A 19113-nucleotide genomic window follows, 5' to 3' on the forward strand; every position below is an offset into this window, starting at 1 on the left:
ATAAGAGAACTGTCACGCTTGAATACCTATATTATAATCCCAAACTTTATTAAAAAACGTATGATATGAAAATCAAAAGCAAAAACGCCTCTTAACCCAATAGAAGTTTCAAAGATAATTGACCAGAAAACTACGTTAACCTATAGAAAGCTGTTTTTACCCTTTTAAAAAAAAATCATAGAACTTACAAGAAAAAAATCTTTTTTAAACGAATAGAAACTGAAGAATTTCTTTACACGAAACTTGAAAAACACGCATTAGCATTAACGTCGCATTAGTCAAGAAAGCCCGTTTTTTTTATCACAATATAGGTACTCACTATGCAACCAATGTAAACATAAGAAACTACAAGAATATTTCAACTTGTTTTAATGAACTTGCGGCACCAATCCTCGCAAGAAATGCTTTTTTTTTTTCAAAAAAAAAATTATAACAAGCTTGAATACTTATATTATAATAATTAAATAAATATAAAATTCAAATCAAAAAACGCCTTTTTCAACCAACAGAAGTCTACGGTAGTTCACCGTAAAACTACTTTTTCATATATCTTGGTAAAGACCAAGTAAGCCGTTTTTACTCTTTTTTAAAATAAACTCGCAGCATAAAACTTACAAGAAAAAAACGATCTTTCATAGCCAATAGAAATTCAAGAAAGCTTATCTATACATTTCTTTATTAAAAACTTGAAAAACACACATTAGTGTTAACATTGCATTAATCAAGAAAGTTCAGTTTTTTTTATCATAATATAAGTACTCATAAGGCAGCGTAACCTATAAAAAACTTGATTATTTAACCAAGAAAAGCTTTTTTAAAGAAAACATTCCATTCGTACTCTCGGGGTTCAAGTGGTCTCTAAAGGGGTGATATAAATGCCTCTATAACATGCCAATGTAAGTAAGTAAGTAAGTAATATTTATTTATAATAATAATATACATTTTATTTGTATGGCGGCGCCTTTCAGGTCACCCAAGGTCACCTTACAAAACAGGAGTGACAGATCATAGCATCAATAAAAACAGAACAAACAAAGATCGAGATAAAAGTGCAGTGCAGAGTGTCTGGTTCATAGGGAATGTGCCAGTTTGAATGGTGGGTTTTAAGTCGAGATGTGAATGTTGTGATGGAGTCTGACTGTCTTATGTGTGGTGGGAGGGAGTTCCAGAGTTTTGGTGCCGAGCAGCTGAAGGCTCGGGCACCCATCGTGCTGAGGCGTGACGTGGGGGTGATTAACAGTCCAGCAGAGGAGGAACGGAGGGAACGGGAGGGAGTGTAGTCATGGAGAAGGTCGCGGAGGTAAGTGGGGGCTAGGTTGTGGAGAGCTTTGTAGGTGAGGAGAAGATTTTTGTAGTGGATGCGGTATTGAACCGGGAGCCAGTGGAGTTGGATGAGAACAGGGGTGATGTGGTCAGATGATTTGGTGCGGGTGATGATCCGGGCGGCTGAGTTCTGAATGATCTGCAGTCTGTTGATGAGTTTGGTGGGGAGTCCGGTGAGAAGGGCGTTGCAGTAGTTGATGCGTGATGTGACAAATGAGTGGACCAGGTCATATATATATTTATATAGCGCTTTTCGAGACCAGGGTCACAAAGCGCTTAAACAATCAAAACAATACTCAAAAAAGTACATACTTTAAAGATCAAGATAATACTGAGAACAACACAGGAGTTCCAGAAAATCAAGGAAAAGCCTTAACAAATAGAAACGTCTTAAGATGTTTCTTAAAGGAGTCAGTAGACTCCATCAAGCGCAAAGAGAGAGGAAGATCGTTCCAAAGCTTAGGAGCAACAGCCTGAAAAGATTTCTCTCCTCTGGTCCTGAGCCGTGTGCGTGGAACCATAAGTAGATTCTGATCCACAGACCTCAGAGCCCGAGCTGGGGTGTAAGGCTGGATCAGATCAGTGATGTAAGGAGGAGCCTGACCATGAATAGCTCTGAAAGTAAGAACCAGAATTTTAAAGTTGATCCTGAAAGAAACTGGAAGCCAGTGAAGAGGTTTAAAGGATCGGAGAAATGTGAGTTCTTCTACTTGAACGGGTCAGAATTCTCGCTGCAGAGTTCTGAATCAACTGCAGGCGAGACAGCTCCTTCTTGTTAAGACATGAAAACAAACTGTTACAATTGTCCAGACGAGAAGAAACAAACGCATGGATTACAAGCTCCAGATCATGTTCCGACAACATTTTCCTAAGTTTAGAAATTTTTCTCAGTTGAAGGAAACATTTTCTGACTCAACCCTGGAACCTTATCATCAGGAGCAATCACCAGTGTTTCAGTTTTGTCCACTTTTAGCTGTAAAGTGTTTTCACTCAGCCATTGTTTGATTTCTAGCAAACAATTGACTAAGCTGTTCAGCCTCTGGGGCTCAGTTGGATCAAAAGAGCAGTAGAGCTGGATGTCATCAGCAAAAATGTGATAAGAAACATCTGGAAATCTCTGAATAATTTTACCGAGGGGAATCAAGTACAGCAAAAACAATAAAGGACCCAGAACAGAACCTTGAGGGACTCCACACAACAGATCTGCCGATTCAGACCTCATTTGATTGGCAGATACACTAAAACTGCGCCCAGAAAGGTAAGATGAGAACCATTCTAACACAGACCCAGACAGTCCCACTTCATCCCTCAGTCTTCTCAGCAGGATCTGGTGATCAACTGTGTCAAAGGCTGAAGACAGATGCAAAAGAACCAGAACAGTGAATTTACCCGAGTCAGCCGACATCATGATGTCACTGGACACTTTCAATAAAGCTTATTTTGCCACTCGAAAGAATCCCAAGCCAATTTTATTCAATCGATGGTTACTATTTAGACCGAGAGTCGTAATGGAAAACCAAACCACAACAACAACAAGCTATCTTTTTCTTTTTGTTTGCCTTACAAGCGGAACCAATTCACAACCCATTCAACTTACAACTCAGACATTGATTAACTCAGCCAGATGAAACTAAATGCAGAAATTTATAAGAGGTTTTCTGCTTACCTTAGTTTGGGCCCGTTCGTTTGGCTGAGAAAACTTTAATCAGTCGCTGTTCCTTGCTCAAGACTCTCCACCACGAATCCGTCGTCAAGGCACCATTTAAAACGGTCAAAACAGGAGTCCGTTCTGGTCGCTCCAATGCGCCGTCATTTCCGGTTCTTATACTTTGTTTTGTGGAGAGAAATGGTCAATGCAGAGTGTCACAGGTCGTTTGTTCGCCGCTTCAAGTCAAACAAAATACAAGCTTTACGATCGATCGTCCGCAGTTACTTCCCGCAACTCTACAGTTCAATAGCCCCCCGAGAAACGGTCTCGAGCTGTAGAAACATCGCAATATTTAAGTCCAATTTCCCGCCCCGGGGGTTGTCTCTTTCGGGGCAAATGGTTCTTTCAAGTTGCATGTGTCTCGATCACCCACAAATCGAACTTCCTAACTTGCCCTCTTGAAATCTATCATTCAAATGTTCTCGGGTGGGGGCCTTCGTCTTCCAGCCCCACCCCCCTCTTCCTGGATGTGTCCCACTTTGTTCTTTGATCCACGACCCAAGGTGTGAATTATCTTTTAGCGTTAATTTAATTAACGACATAAAACGATAAAAACACGGAGACGCTTCCGTCGCTCCAACACAGCGTCACTTCTGTCCCGGGTCTTATACTTCGCGTCGTGGAGAAAGATGAACAAATCCAGAGTGTGTAGCGGGTCGTTTATTCGCCGCTCCAAGTAAACGAAATACAAGCTTTCAATTACGATCGACCGGACGCACTTTGTCCCCGCGACTGTACAGGTCACTAGCCCCAGGAGAAAAGGTCCCGAGCTGTAGAAACATCGCTATATTTAAGGCAAATTTCCCGTCTGGGAGGTCGTCTCTTTCCGGCTGACATTCTAATATGTTTTCTTGTAATCTAATCATTCAACTGTTCTCGAGCGGGGCTTATCTTCTCTTCCGTCTTTTAGCCCCCCTTTCCCGGGTGTGTCTTGCTTCGTTCTTTGATCTACAATTTTAGGTGTGATTTGCAAATAGGAGGATGTTTCAAATTACCGGTGCCGTATCTCTAATTCTGATCCAAGCTTGCCTAGAACCAGTGTGAATAAGTCTGAGTGGAATGTTGATTGTGAATGTTTAGTCAAACGTTCCCGCTCTTAGATCAAGCGAGTAATTTATACTTTATACATTTTGTTTATCTTTTAGCATTGATTTAAGTATGGCGTATATGTACATAATAATTTTAATCTAACAACTCCCCCTGTTGACGTAGCCTTATAAGTCACGTCAACTTGGATGCCTCCTTTTAAACATTGAGGTACACTGACATGAAAAACAACTGTATTGTATTGTACTGAACTCCAGAGTTCTCTCCAGCACCTCCATGGACTCTTCTATACTTTCCTCTTTTCTCTCACTGTATCCTCCCTCACTCTTCTCTCTGTATACCTTTCTACCACCCCCACCCCCCCATCCTTCCTCCCTAACCCGTCAACAATGAGTCTGGTTCTGCTCGAGGTTTCTGCCTTCTAAAAGAGGGTTTTCCTCGCCAAACTTTGTTTTACTCTTTGTTGAGTTCCCTGGATCTGTTTTTCCTTTCTCCACTTTAGTCTTACTTAAACTGTAAAGTGTCTTGAGATAACTTTGTTAAGACACTTACAAAAAAATGTAATTGAAATGAATTACTGTACTACTATATACTTATGTAAATATTTTTCCTAAAATAAATGACATGATGATGACATCAAATGTGTAAAATGATCTTCTTAATAAGGTTGTTGGCCAGAACACTGGCCAAATGAAGCAAATAAGAAGAGGTTTGAGGGAGTCAATGCTTTTGAGTCTCGACCGGAGACAGCAACATGGATCCTCGCCAATCAAGTATAAAATATACACCAGAGGTAATGAAAAATCCATATTCTTTGTGTTTTCCAGCAGGACTTGGACCCTGCCCACACTGCCAAAAGTACCAATAGCTGGTTCAATGATCATAGTATTACTGTGCTTGATTGGCCAGCAAACTCACCTGATCTGAACCACATAGAGAATATGTTGGGTATTGTCAAGAGGAAGATGAGACTCCAGACCCAACAATGCAGATGACCTGAAGGCTGCTATCAAAGCAACCTGGGCTTCCCTTACACCCGAGCAGTACCACACGCTGATCACTTCCATGCCACTCCGCATTAATGCAGTTATTCATACAAAAGGAGGACCAACAAAGTATTGAGTGCATGGAAATTAACATACTTCTCAGAAGCCTTTTCTAATTAAAATATATTTTTTTCATTGGTCTTATGAAGTATCCTCATTTTCTGAGGGACTGAATTTTGGTTTTTCATTATCTATAAAAGAATTTCAAGAAATAAATGTTTGAAATATTTCCGTCTATGTGTAATGAATATGTATTAAAAAAAAAAATGGGTTTCACATTCTGAAATGAGAGACAACATTTTTTTTAACTATCTCCTGATATTCAATTTTTTTTAGATGTACCTGTAGATTAGGCAGACTCGTGCAAGTAAATAGAAAAATTAATTGAATTGATATCTTTCATGCATTTGTCAGATATTTTCATTTTGGGATTTTCAGGTGCAGCACAGCTCATACTGTTAATCGCAGCAACATCCAACATCCCTCAGCCATTCTTGCTCATTTCACCAGAGGACCTTCTGTGCCCCCTTTCTTATCGTTCTAAACGAGAATGATTGGTTAATTTAAATAACTAATTGTGTTGGCTGGAGGCTTGTGGAATCAGTTAATGTTGTTTGACATATGAAACAAAAATATTTGACTAATCCATTTAAAAATATTTGTTTGCAATGTTCAGTTTTGTCAGTTTATTTTGGCATGTATTTGCTAACGCGGTTTTTCTTCTTTTAGAAACTCTATGGCAGCAGCTTTACTATGAACAAATGCAACTGCCGACTCCTTTATTGAAGTCAATAGCTTCATGTCGGAGAGAAACATTTCAAAGATCCTCTTTAACAGTATATTGGTGTTTGAATCAATCCACATATTGGAACCTCTATGCATGCTTGCAAATTCTGCATCCTCAGTGCCATGCAAGAGTTTTTTTTACAAGAGTTTGTCTAAAAAAATTAATTAATTAAAAAAACTCTGAAATAACTTAAATGATATCATTTTTATACACTTGGAGGAAAATATATACTATACATTTACGTTTGTGTTAAGCGTCATTGCATGTAAAATCCTTCACAATCCAGCACGTATTAAGTGACTGTATCCACACAGTATTAATACAGTTTGATCATCACTGGATATACGTCTATATATTCTTTTAAGGGCAGAATTTACTCTTTTTTTTAAAACATAGAAACATGTTTTTTATCTTGTCATTTAAATGGAATGAATAATTTGGAAAAATATTTTTGTACTGGATAATTAGGTTTTGAAGAGACAGCCTTCATGTAAACATTGACTTTATTGAAATATTTTGAGCTGACCGGGTATTACTTGGAAATTCTCAGCATTGGTTCCACAGAGAGACATTAAAATGGTTTTGGGCTTTTTGTTCCTGCTGCTGATCGTGGGCTGCTCTGCACTCACCAAATGCAGGAATGACACTGATGTTTTCCTTCAGGAGCTCCACCAAGAAAATCCAAAAGAATTTGCAGTTACTAGTAAGTACTACATTCTTGAATATATTGATGCCTCTAAACAATGCCCAAACTTCTCCTTTTAATTATTTTAGCTGCTTATAAAATATTGCCGGTCTCAGATACATACATCAGCTTTCAGTTAAAAAGTAGATTTACCTTTCTTTACTTTTCTCCATTTTCTGAGTCCTGAACCAAGACATTGTCTTTTTGATGCAATCAGCGTTTCTTCTCTTATTTCACATTGAGTCGTCAAAGAAGCATATGTTTCTATCTTCTTATAAATCAACGATGCCATCCCGACCCACGCTTTAACACTCTTCTACACCTGATTGCCACACAGGAGCAGTCAATCAAATCAAATCCACAAAGTATAGTCAGTTAGAAAATGTTCATGCTGTTGAAAATTGTGGAAAAGCAGAATTGAGTGTTGGCAAGATGTCAGTTTCTGAATTGAAGATTTAAAAAAAAAATTCATAACTGTATGCCGTCAGTAACGATCAGATTGGTCAAAAAAACCGTCAGTAGCGGATCTCTGGTGCAATCTCGCCGCCACTTCCAACGTGAAAGATTTATTGCCTAAAATTACCGTAAACTCAACCGAAAAACAATGCATTAGAGGGCAAAAGTGTCAAGTCAAGTCAAGTTCTTTTATTGTCAAATATGCATGTATTAAGACATACAGTATAAATTAAATTGTGACACTTAAAACAGTTAAAGACTTAAACAGACATTCAAGAAAATAAAAACCAACAAAATGAAATAAATAATCAACAAACTCTTGGCAGCCGTGGCATCCGCAAAACACATACTGACTAAAAACATACATGGTTTATAAATAAAATAAGTGAAAGTAACTTTTGCATCTTCTTGTGTAAAAATGTGACCTCTTTACAGTGTATGATTCATATGGAAAGATGGGAAGCAACGTAAAAGGAGGCAACATCAACCAACCTGGCTTGATGTCGGAATGTCGCTCTGCCCACGCGACTTCTTTCTCTGGACAATACTGCAAAGTATTTCTGAAACAGGTAATTATACAAAACAGAAGATAAAACAAGGCTGTCAAAATCTATATGTAACAGAACCCAAGTGCGAGTAAGAGTCAAAACAGGTAAATAGTACAATTTAATAATACAAAGTTCAAACACAAACAAGAGTCCAAATCTTAAAACATAAATACCAGAGTCCAAAACCAAATTGTCTACCAATAAAGGGAATAAAAAGAAGAAGGAAAAACCAGGAAAGGGGTTCTGAACACTAAACAGAAAAGTCAAAAACCGTCCCAAAAATAAACTTAAATACTTAGGCAAGATACGAAGTCCAATATCCAAAATCCAAATACAAGGGTACAAAGTGAAGCCCCAGGGAGAGGAGAAAAGAGGACTCAGGTGAAATATCTTTAACTTTCAAAATAAACAAAATAACACACATCATACTGTGGTTCCAAATTAAATCAAGGAGTAGAATCTGCTTCAACCATTTTGAATTAAACATGATTTGTCAAAGTCATTTAAAACCTTGTGCTTTAATTATTTTCCCTCTGTGTGGTGTTTTTTTTTTCTTCTAATAATGTGTGTTTTAATTATTATCATTTGGGGATTTTCTAAAATAAATTTTCACCACAGGGAGAGTTCCTGTTTTTTGTGGGGATTTGTGTTCCTGACTCATGCAAAGACACAGAGGTAAACACGCTGGTGATTGAAGGTAAGTTAACAATGTATTATGTAGTTGACAAACATGTTGTCAATAATCAAATAAGTTTTTTATTCCCTTTTTTGATTTCAAGGGAGGCTCAAGTTTGGAGAGGTATCCCTTATTCCTCTTTTACCATCAATTCTAGTTAACAATTCTACAAAGGATGTAGTGAAGACAAGTTGTTTGTCGTCTGTTATTGATCCAGATGCTTCCGGAATAACTTGTCTGTGAGTAAACAAACACCATACACAAATGGCCCCAAAAAAAAGAAATTATGTTTGTGAAATAATTCTCGTATTATTAATATTTTTTAAATATATATTTATTGTAATTTTCTCATATTAAAGAATACAAAACAAAAACACATTTATTAGACACTAAACAAAAAAACAGGCATACGTCCACTCACTCACACCTGCACGGTATATGTACATAAAAATTCATGTTCACAAAAAAAAAAAGTCCTATTCAAAAACAGAAAAGTATAATACAACAAAATTTGCGAGGTTGTTATACATTTTCTATTCGTGCATTCCTTTCTTCTTATGTTCATATATGGTTTCCAGAGATTTTGGAATTCCTTTCTCTTTCCTTTGGATATATATGTTAGTCTCTCCAGACCAATACCTTTCAGCAGTTCTGTTTTACACAAATGTCTCGTATTATTATATTAATCTTATATTCATTGTAATTCACAAACCTTCGTGACCTTCACCAACGAGGTGACTTTCGTCTTTCAGCCTGTCTGTCCCCATATAAAACAGACTTTCACAAAGAAGGTTCCTTCAAAAATAATGACACTTCACTTATTGAATCAGCTTCATGTATCTGTCCATCAGTTTGACTGCCTGTCTGTCTTGTCCTCCCCCTGACTGGTTACATCATGATTGAACATAAGCAGTTAAATGATTAATTTATATTTTCTCTCCCAGGGTCCTTTGTTGTGTTTTGGTTGCCCTTCCTCTCGTTGCAACACTGATTACTGCTGTGCTGAAGGAACATATGAGAAGAAAACTTCTGTCAGCAGAGAAATCTTCCCCATTGGACAAAGAGCAAATTCATGGAGATTGCATTTTGAATTATTCTTCAAATTCTGAAATGATTCTTTGCAGTTTACATCAAGACAGTAAGTTGAATCTGCTCATTAACATTGATTTGTGTAATAAGTTTATCAATGCTATATTCCAGAAGGTTATTGATCTCACTCTTTAATACACAGACAACACATTTCTACCATCTCTTTCTGAATCTTTTTTTTTTTCCGTTTTTTATCCTATATTGTTTCAAATCTTAGTCAATTCTATTATTCCAAAGTGAGTTTTGTCGAGTTTTGAATGTTGTTTTTCGATGTGATAAAGTTTATCTATAACCTAAGAGCTTGAAAAATGTATAGTCAGCTTCTTCTGTCGTTTGGTAAAATCGATTCTTAGGCCCAATCCCATTTACCACCCCCTTAACACCTAAATCTCAAACCCTCAAGCCATTTGCCCTCAAAACTGCGTGTCGACGGTTATTTGGAAACTTGGAAATGGAACACATAGGTATACGTTATCGGCGGTATTCCAAATCCATCAATGTGAAATGATGTTATGTTTGGCAACAAAAAAACAACATTGTTTGAGATTCAGGCATATTTTAAAGGTTGTCAGCTACAGATGCTAAACTGTTCACTAGAGAAAAGTTCTTCAAGATGGGGCCATACATCTGAATTAAAACGCAGGTAAGTAGAATATACCTCAAATGCATATTGTTGTAGGTTTCTTTGCCTAGCCAAAGCAAGTTCACATTGGTAATGTTAAAACTGTAATATTGTCGTAATCCATTAGTGATGATGTCTTTAAGAGAATGTTGATTATTAATGTATGCCATGTAATCATGGCACACATACACAGTATCAAACGTTAGCGTCTTTAGTAGATTTGTAATGAAAATGTAGATGAAGTAGTGGTTTACGTTATACATGATCTTACTAGATTGGTCATCGTAGATCTTACTGCAAGTTCCGATGTTCAGAATGTGGTTCAATGTGGAGACGGAGCAGAGTAGGACGTACCAACAGTAACAACTCAATCCCAAAAAATAAAGAGGTCTGCCGAGACTGACCTCCTGCACGCCAACTAATTGGCTCAATAACCATTTGATCGACATGCATGGCAGCCAATCTGAGCTCTGCCTGATGTGGTTATTTCCTTGTTTTAACTGACATTGAGTTCAGTTTTAATGGGCAAAGAATTCTGGAATACCACTTACTAACCAAGGGAGGTCCCTAAGAAGCTTACTACAGCCATTACTCTCAAACCTCAAATTTTTGAGAATTGGGACACTAGAACTTAGCAGGAGCGCTGATTTTGATCGTAAGGGTTGAGATTGAGGGTTCAGGTAGTAAATGAGATTGGGAAAAAACTCATGGAAAAGGACTATAAATTACAGAGCCACCCCAACACTCAGAGAAGTGAGTAGTATGCATATGGTCATAAAAACGTAAACTGTGGCTGTCTGTCCTGCTTCACGCTACATACTTTTCAGTATGAGTCCACCATTTTGACATGTTTTATCCGTTCCACCCTTAATTACACATACACATACCAAAAACAAACAAATGCAGCACCTTGGAATCACAATGAAGCCGACCACAATACATCTTCTTCCACCCCATTTGTTTTGTTGTTCGTATTTATTTTTTATTATTTATTATTTATTATTTATTATTTATTATTTATTATTTATTTATTTATTTATTCATATTATTTCTTCTTTAGTTTATTTTAAATCTAGTTTAGTTTAGTTTTAGTTTTAATCTAAATGAGTTAATTCTTATTGTTAGTGTAGTTTAAGTTTTAGGTTCATTCTTCAGTTTTTGTTTGCTTCTATTTTCATTTTTCTTTTCTTTTTCGTTTTCATTTACCCGGGGCGTCCCCCATTAGGACATAAAACCCGGAATCCCCAAACTAGGAACATCAGTAGCACCAATACTGTTGTCTGTGTATTAAAGATATCTACATCCCCTTTTTATTTTAAGAGATTTGTAATATGCTTGGATCTGCTGGTAAAAAGGACATTCATTACTCCAGTGACCTGGTTGACTGTTCGTCTCCCTCTCTATAAGAGACCTGTCACGCTTCAATACCTATATTATAATCACAAAATGTATTTAAAAAAAAAAAGCTCAAAAGCAAAAATGCCTTTTTAACCCAATAGAAGTTTCTAAGATAATTGACCAGAAAACTACTTTTACCTATAACTTGATTAAAAATAATTAACCAAGAAAGCTCTTTTTTACCCTTTGAAAAAAACTCTTTTTTAACCCAATAGAAACTTAAGAATTTCTTCACACGAAACTTGAAAAACACACATTAGCGGAAAACCACACCACAAAACAACAACAACAACAAGCTATCTTTTTCTTTGCCTTAGAAGCGGAACCATTTACAACTCATTCCACTCACACAGCACCAGACATCGATTTACTCAGCCAGACGAAACTAAATGCAGAAATGTATTTACGATTGAGGGTGTGATTGGCAGATAAACAGATGTTTTAAATAACCGGTGTCGTGTCTCTAATTCTGTTTCAAGCTTGTCTTACAACGTTTAAGCTCTTAGATCAAGCGAGTAGTTTATACTTTATATTTTGATTATATTTTAGCATTAATTTAAGTATGGCGTATAGTATAGTGTATAATAATTTTAATCTAACATTTCTAAGTGTACGAGTGTCGAGCTCCTTATGACTTTAATTTAAAAGCCTTCGATGTGACAGAGGTTTTGTTCTGAAGCTGTTTTTATAGCGATGAAGTCAAAGGAAGGAAGGAGTGCTGCAGCAGTTTATGACGGCACTTGACTGGTGGGAGTTTACACCTCACTTCAGGAAAGTTACAAGTGGTGAAAAAAGAAGTAGGAGTGGCGATCGAAGTGGTGCAAAAGTGTGCACGCGCACGTTTCGTCTTTTTTTCTCGATGTGATTGAGAACAGCAGATTCAATCATACGTAAACTTGAAAAAGTCTTCAATTACGCATGCGTACCTTCTGGATTACGAGTATGAATATGTAGTTATGTCAATGCAACTTAATTGTACAAGTAAACATCTCATGTTACGGGTATGTGGGACTTGTGCATCCGTTCTGGACTTCATAGGAAACCATTATTATTACAAACTACTGTCACATGCACATAAACTGAGACAATAAAACCACTGTGATTAAGTACGACTGACTTTCGTCAACTAAATATTTTCGCCAAACTTTATATTTCAGATGTTGCGGTTTGCTGTCTTTGAAATGTGTGTCCTTTATACTATACCTTTGAGTTTGTTTCACACCACACCACTAGCCAATGTTAATCTTTTACAATCCATTTATCACAGCTTATCCAGGTAGTTTTCTTTTTTGTCTTGTTATACAAAACTTTTCAAGTTTCTTTGTTGCAGCCTCTGTCCTGATAGCATATAGTCACTTCAACTCCTATCTTTCAAACGGATGCAGAAAGTGGGTATCTGCCGTAAAGCACTTTTTGTTTAAGCGGATTCCCTCTATTCAATTTAGTGTTTTTTCATTTATCCATAGAAGTCCACAGGTCTCTGTATTTGACATTTAAAATAATTGGATTTCGTTTCAGACCACAAGCAAAAGAAGAAGGGCTTTGTACGTCATTGTTTGCAGCGGTTTCTTCAGGCCTTCTCACTACAGACGACATCTAAGGGAATCTTCAGCACCCCTGTCAAGAATAACTACACATCCTTGAATGGCATCCGAGCACTGAGTACATTATGGGTCATCTATGTACATACTCACGAATCCTTACCCTTTTACTATATTGGTATGACTGCAATCTCAGAAAGTATAAAGGTTTTGGGGATTTTATTTAAGTCAAAAATGTTTCAACCACAGATAACAGCACAAGATATTTTGCATCTTTGAACACTAACCCCCCTCTGTATACCTTGGCTGTGGACAGTTTTTTGCTTTTGGGGTGAGGCACTATCTAACTATAACTAACTGACTATAGTTTGTAAGAAAAAGCATTGTTATAATGTTGTCTTTTTGTTTCAGGGGTTTGTTAAGTGCCAGAAGTCTTCTGAGCTCAATCCAGAGGAACGATGACACCATGAGTGTAGGTCTTGTGGCAGATTACTTCTTCAAGAGGATCAGAAGGTTAGACTTAAAAGGAACAAGAATTACTTGAATAAATTAATAGTGAAGTCATGCTATATTAATGTCATTGCAGGATCCAGCCCCTCCATATGTTTCTCATTTTACTTCATGTTGGCGTTTTTTCTGTCTTCAATGAGGGACCTTATGGCCTGGAATTGCGTCAAAACGAAATACAATGTGACACATGGTGGACAAACCTGTTGATGATTAACAATCTATTCCCAACCATTTTAACTGTAAGTCAGTCAAACAAAACTCATTTGCCAATGATTTCTTATCCGGCTACTTTCGTATCATTTCATTTTTACTCATCATTAACTAGCACATTTTCACCCTTGTCACCAAATCACCAAAAGTGTCTTCCTTGGACATGGTACATCCCGCTTGACATGCAATGCTACGCCACAACCCCTCTACTGATCCTTGCCTACAGAAAGTATGTTTGTTTATTTATATATATATTTTTTAAATACTTTTACTTTGTTTTTGTTTCTATGTACGTTTGGCTAATCAAAGATTTGAATTAAAAATAAGAATAATCTTAAAAATATCTATATAAATGTATTAGACTTCATGATATTTACCATAATTCAATTTTTCTATCTTAATAATTTTGTTTTCTTTGTCAGGAAAAAAGTTGTGTTTTATTTTTTGTGTGTCGGCCTGCTGATGATGGTGATTGTCACAGGTACTGTTGTGATTTCAGTTTGTCGGTGAGTGTTACAGACCCGTTTGTAATATGTAATGAAAACAAAATTGTTTTCTTTCAATATCACGTACCATAAAACAACATCTTATAGATATACACCTGTATGTTATTACAGTTCAATGGAGGATTATGTTGGACTGTACTATGTCAAACCTTATTCGAGATATGGACCATTTTTAATTGGAATCATGTTTGGAATGTACCTGAAAATAAGAAAGGAAATGCTTTTAAAGAAACAGGTAGGCGATTGGAGATGTGCTATTTTGTAACCCATTGTTTGTCTCTGAATCTCATTTTATTTTTTCTGTCTTGCTGTAGTGGCAGGTGGCCCTTGCATGGATATGCTCTTTGTCAGTCCTGGCTTTGGTGTTGGGACTGTGCTTTGTGTTCATACATGTCCCACAGCATCCACCAGTAGCCCAGTACATTTACCAGGGTTTACAAAGACCTGTCTGGGCGATGGCTCTTTCCTTGGTCATATTAGCCTGTGAAGAAGGCTGTGGAGGTACCTAAACCTGCTTTTCTCGTTTACTGTTAAACTACAGATCCTTTTGGTTTAAATAAGGAAGGATATTTTTTTTCTGTCAGGCAATTAAATGTAACTTTATTTAAAGTTCAATAATTATCTCAAGAAACTTTACATTTTAAGTAAGACTATATTGAAAGAACTAACTGATTCCACAAATAAACAATAAGTTAATCACACCGTGGCAGCAGTGAGGAAAAACCTTTTAGAAGGAAGAAACCTAGAGCAGAACCAGACTCAATAGGACGGCCTCCTGCTGTGACTGGCTGAAGGGGTGGATAGCTATACAGGTGGATGAATAAAAGAGTGAGGGACGATACAATACAGTTGGAGAAAAGAGAGTATAGCGTAGAACAGCAGTCAGGGAGGGTCATGGAGAAAAATCTTGGTCCACTGACATTATTGTGGAGGAGATAGTCGATGCAGCAGCAGCTCGACAAGTGGAGGTGGAGCTTTGTGAGTGAAGAAGAAGAAATGTGTGGGTTTAAATTGCACAGGTGATGAACATTATGCAGGGAAGAAGGTCGCAGAGAGGAAGAGCTTGGTGTCTAAAGACTCCAACAATTTAAGCCCTTAGCAGCATAAGAAAAGGGGCTGGTTTAGGCAGAGCCTGGGTCAGGATGCCAACTCTAACCAGAGTGGTCTCTGTGCTCTGGTGTTCCTTAAAACAAAACAAACATTTCAAATTGATTTTCATCATGGAGAAAAAAGAAAAGGATATTCTGGATCATAGCTGTTTGTTTTAGCCATGAGCAATCTAGGCTTTTGATGTCATAGAGGATAATGTTACTGAATGAACTTGAAAATGACGAGGGCTCTGTTAAAACGAGAGAAGATGTTTTAATTGGCAGAAACCTGAATAAAGGATTCATTATTTCACTTTCTTAAAAGTTGTTTTCTCCCGGATATTTCTTTAAATCTTGTTCACTGCTACCGTAATGTTCTGTCGTTACGGGCACTCCAAATTTAGCGTCTGATGGCTTGACTGTGATAGTGGACGCTCAGATAGTTTACTCCAGAACATACCATCAAACATAATCTGTCAAAATTCACGTTAATTGTGATTTGCATATTAAACAAACAGGTGGAGTAAATTTAATCCAATACTCAAAATTGAATTATTGTCGAGTGAAGAAATCTGTATATAATAATATTTTATTGTGTTTCTAGGTTTAATCATGAGATTCCTTTCACTGAAGTTCTGGGTACCCATTTCGAACCTGAGCTACGCCTGCTACCTTGTTAATCCCTTCGTCATGTTAATATATTATTTTCTACAAGAAACTCCAATCCACTTTTTAGAATTCAACTTTGTAAGTAATTTTTTTTTCAAGAATGCTTAACAAACAGACATGTATTTCTCATTGTATTTTTTTTTCTGTCTACCTCTAGATGTATTTGTACTTTGGTCACGTCGTGCTCTCCATTGTCCTGGCCTATGTTTTGACTGTGCTGGTGGAGAAACCGTTTGCTCTTCTCAAGTGGAAGTGAAAAAAGGTGTGGATTAAAACTCCCTTTCCTTTGGCCACCCTCAGAAGGCCCTCCATAATAATATAGGTGCAGAACTCGGCCGCCCACACCCAAGGCCTATCACATCACCCCCATCCTCCAGCACCTCCACTGGCTTCCCATCAAACAATGAATAAACTAAAATCTGCTCCTTTTCACATTCATGGTCATTTAAAGCCTCACTCTCCCCTTCCTGTCTGACGTCCTGGACATGGCTCTTCCGTTCTTCCTCTTCAATCCACCTCTGTACCCTCTGCCAGCCTCGACACGATGGGTAGCAGGGCCTTAAGTCGCTCTGCTCCAAAAGTCTTGAAAACTCTTCGTCCTGCCTTCCATAAATTATAGCAACTTTGTCTTCCTCTTACAATATAAACTAAAAACTAAACTGTTCCATCCTGAATTTCTTCCTTAAGCTCTGTAACTCTCTATTCCTGTTTCAGCTTTTAACTATTTGTTTTGGATAATTTGGAATCATTCTAATTATAATATTTGTAATAAATATATGAAATCTAATTATTCTGAGTCAGTACTTGGGTGACTTGGGCAAGTGTGTCAAATCAAGCTTAAGAAACCTTGTTGTTGTATTTGACAAAGACATGTCTCTATTGCAACACTGCAAAAAAGCTGACCAGTTTGTTACTGAGTAAAATCTCTAAACTAAAGGAAAATGTGTTTGCGTCTTCTCGTTTAGACTATTGTAACAGTTTATTTTGGTGTGTAATCAAGAAGGTGCTGTCTCGCCTGCAGTTAATACAACACTCTGCAGAGACAATTCTGAGCCGCTCTAGTAGAAGAACTCACATTTCCCCAAAACTCTTCACTGGCTGCCAGTTTCTTTCAGGATCAGTTTTAAAATGTAACTCGAGAATGTTCCAACATGTCTCAACTTTGGGGTGAAAGAGGTCCCGGATGTTACATACATGAGGACCATAAAAGGGAGATACTTTACTATATTTGGTAGAACCTTTTTTCACAGAATCTGGGGATTTTGTGTTCCGGTGAACCGACCCCTCCCAGCCTCGTACGTGGTGGTGTAAAATGAAGGACAGACACATGGATGAGTTTAAGAAAAATGCTCGTTTAGTGAATTATGCAAAAGTCAGAGACAAACTTACGTGAACACAGGCGCTAGCAAGCAGAGAGATCTATCGCAGACGTCTTCGAATGCCAGAACGCAAAGATCTCACAAAATGGTGGATCTTTATAGTAGAATATTCAGGTTAACGCCTCTACTCAATTGTACGTGTAGGATTGGTCAGTAATTGTAAACACTTGATTATAAGATGGCCGGTCGCACGTGGTCGTCGTGGAAATTTACCAAAGGTTGTTGTCTTATTGAGAGAGTCTGTTCCCAGCGACTTGCTGGCCTGTTGTGTCTTTCAGTGTGAGTTCTCAAACAGGTGTCCACAGACTTGCTGGGAATCTGGGATTGTTTAATCTTTCTGTGTGTGTGACCTGACCTGTGTGAACCTGAGTAGTTTGAGTTTAGTTTAAGTGAATGCAATGCAGGAAAATGATCATTTAATATGAATTAAATATGAAAGATTATCAGTTAATCAAGTGACTATTTGAAATGTGTGTTAAATCTAGATGATTGATTACAGTAAAGTTGTCATTTCCTTACACTTACAATGCCTTTTGTGTCAATGTACCTTGGAAAAACTGAAAGCACTGTGCTGCATCACAAATGATCAACTTTTGTCTGTGTTTTAATGTTGCTCTCATTTTTATGAAGATCTGTTCTTTGTCTGTGCTGTGTTTTATTAGAGATATGGCCTAGCAGCATTGGCCTCTTTCCAGCTGTTGCTCTTCAGTTACTTCTCTCTCCAACTCTAGTCCACTGGTGTCTGAAGTTTGAGAGCTCCTTCTCCGAACTCCACCGCTACTGCCGCCGCTGAGAGTTTCCAGGCAATGTAGCCCTCGTTGCTATCTGCATCATAGAAATGCTCAAAAACAATGTTGAAAAATAAAATAATAGACACCTAGTGCAAAGAACTATACTTTATCAAGAGATTATATTCATAGGAAAATGCTTATTGCGGTTATCAATTGCGCTTTTGCAATCTGAGCTTGATGGAGGCGCGGATGTAGGTAGGTAGGTAGAACTTTATTGATTGAAATTGTTCTTTTCCAATAAGCCACAGCAAATACAGCAATTTTTCATGAAAATAAATCAAAATAAAATAAGAAGAAGAACAAAGAGAAAGAACAAGATGATACTATCTAAGTCTAAAGAATCCCTAATTAATTAACTTAATCACTAATGTTAGATTTGTTCGGGGTTTTTGTGTTTCCATGAACCGACCCCTCCCCAGCCTCGTACATGGTGATGGAATGAAGGACAGACACATTGATGAGTTTAAGAAAAATGCTCGTTTAGTGGATTATGCAAAAGTCAGTGTAAGAGACATACAGGCTGAAGATGTGCTGCACGGTGTGTTTGAGTGTGTGTGTGTTGCAGAGGGGGCGGTTCACATGGGAGTAGGCGTGTGCGTGCGGAAGGTGTGTGCGTAAAGGTGGGCACTCACAGGTGACGCAGATGAGAGAGAGAGAGAGTCAAGGTTGGAAGTAGCCGTAATTTTTCGCTAAACGCTGCACGCTACACGCTACACTGTGCTGTTTGGATAACAATAAATGCACCAAAAGCATATCTGGATCTCGGCGTATCTGTTATCACAAGGAAACCAAAGCGCGTCATAAATCTACGTACCTGAGGACCCAACCTCATACTCTCAGCGGCGAAAAGTTTGTGTTTGGAAGCCGCAACATTTGTCAACAAAAAAGGCGTAGAATGAAAATCATCAAGCCGCATCAAAGAACCAAGTCGTCACGCACCGACTAGCCTGAGAACAAAGTTGCCACAGATAAGTGCCACACCACGCCATCCATTCACCTGGGAACAGGTAGGCCTGAACCTGTTAATGTTTGTG

At 37.7% G+C, this 19113-nt stretch overlaps 1 protein-coding gene and 1 pseudogene across 1 annotated transcript; one reads left to right on the forward strand and one right to left on the reverse strand.

Moving 5' to 3' along the window:
• Nucleotides 1–1682: 1682 nt before the first annotated feature.
• LOC148079185 (uncharacterized) lies at nucleotides 1683–5157 on the reverse strand (annotated as a pseudogene).
• Nucleotides 5158–6487: 1330 nt separating this feature from the next.
• On the forward strand, nucleotides 6488–16518 carry LOC148079186 (O-acyltransferase like protein-like). The gene is made up of 16 exons (XM_087792270.1): nucleotides 6488–6614; nucleotides 7488–7621; nucleotides 8219–8301; nucleotides 8384–8515; nucleotides 9221–9307; nucleotides 9401–9414; nucleotides 12904–13104; nucleotides 13176–13257; nucleotides 13338–13439; nucleotides 13513–13675; nucleotides 13796–13875; nucleotides 14069–14152; nucleotides 14264–14387; nucleotides 14467–14653; nucleotides 15845–15987; nucleotides 16067–16518. The coding sequence occupies exons 1-16, from the start codon at nucleotides 6488–6490 to the stop codon at nucleotides 16163–16165; spliced, it is 1842 nt and encodes a 613-aa protein (XP_087648396.1). The 3' UTR covers nucleotides 16166–16518.
• Nucleotides 16519–19113: the final 2595 nt, after the last annotated feature.

This window comes from Callionymus lyra, chromosome 5 (genome assembly GCF_982586985.1).
Source record: "Callionymus lyra chromosome 5, fCalLyr1.hap1.1, whole genome shotgun sequence".
NCBI classification, from domain to species: domain Eukaryota; kingdom Metazoa; phylum Chordata; class Actinopteri; order Syngnathiformes; family Callionymidae; genus Callionymus; species Callionymus lyra.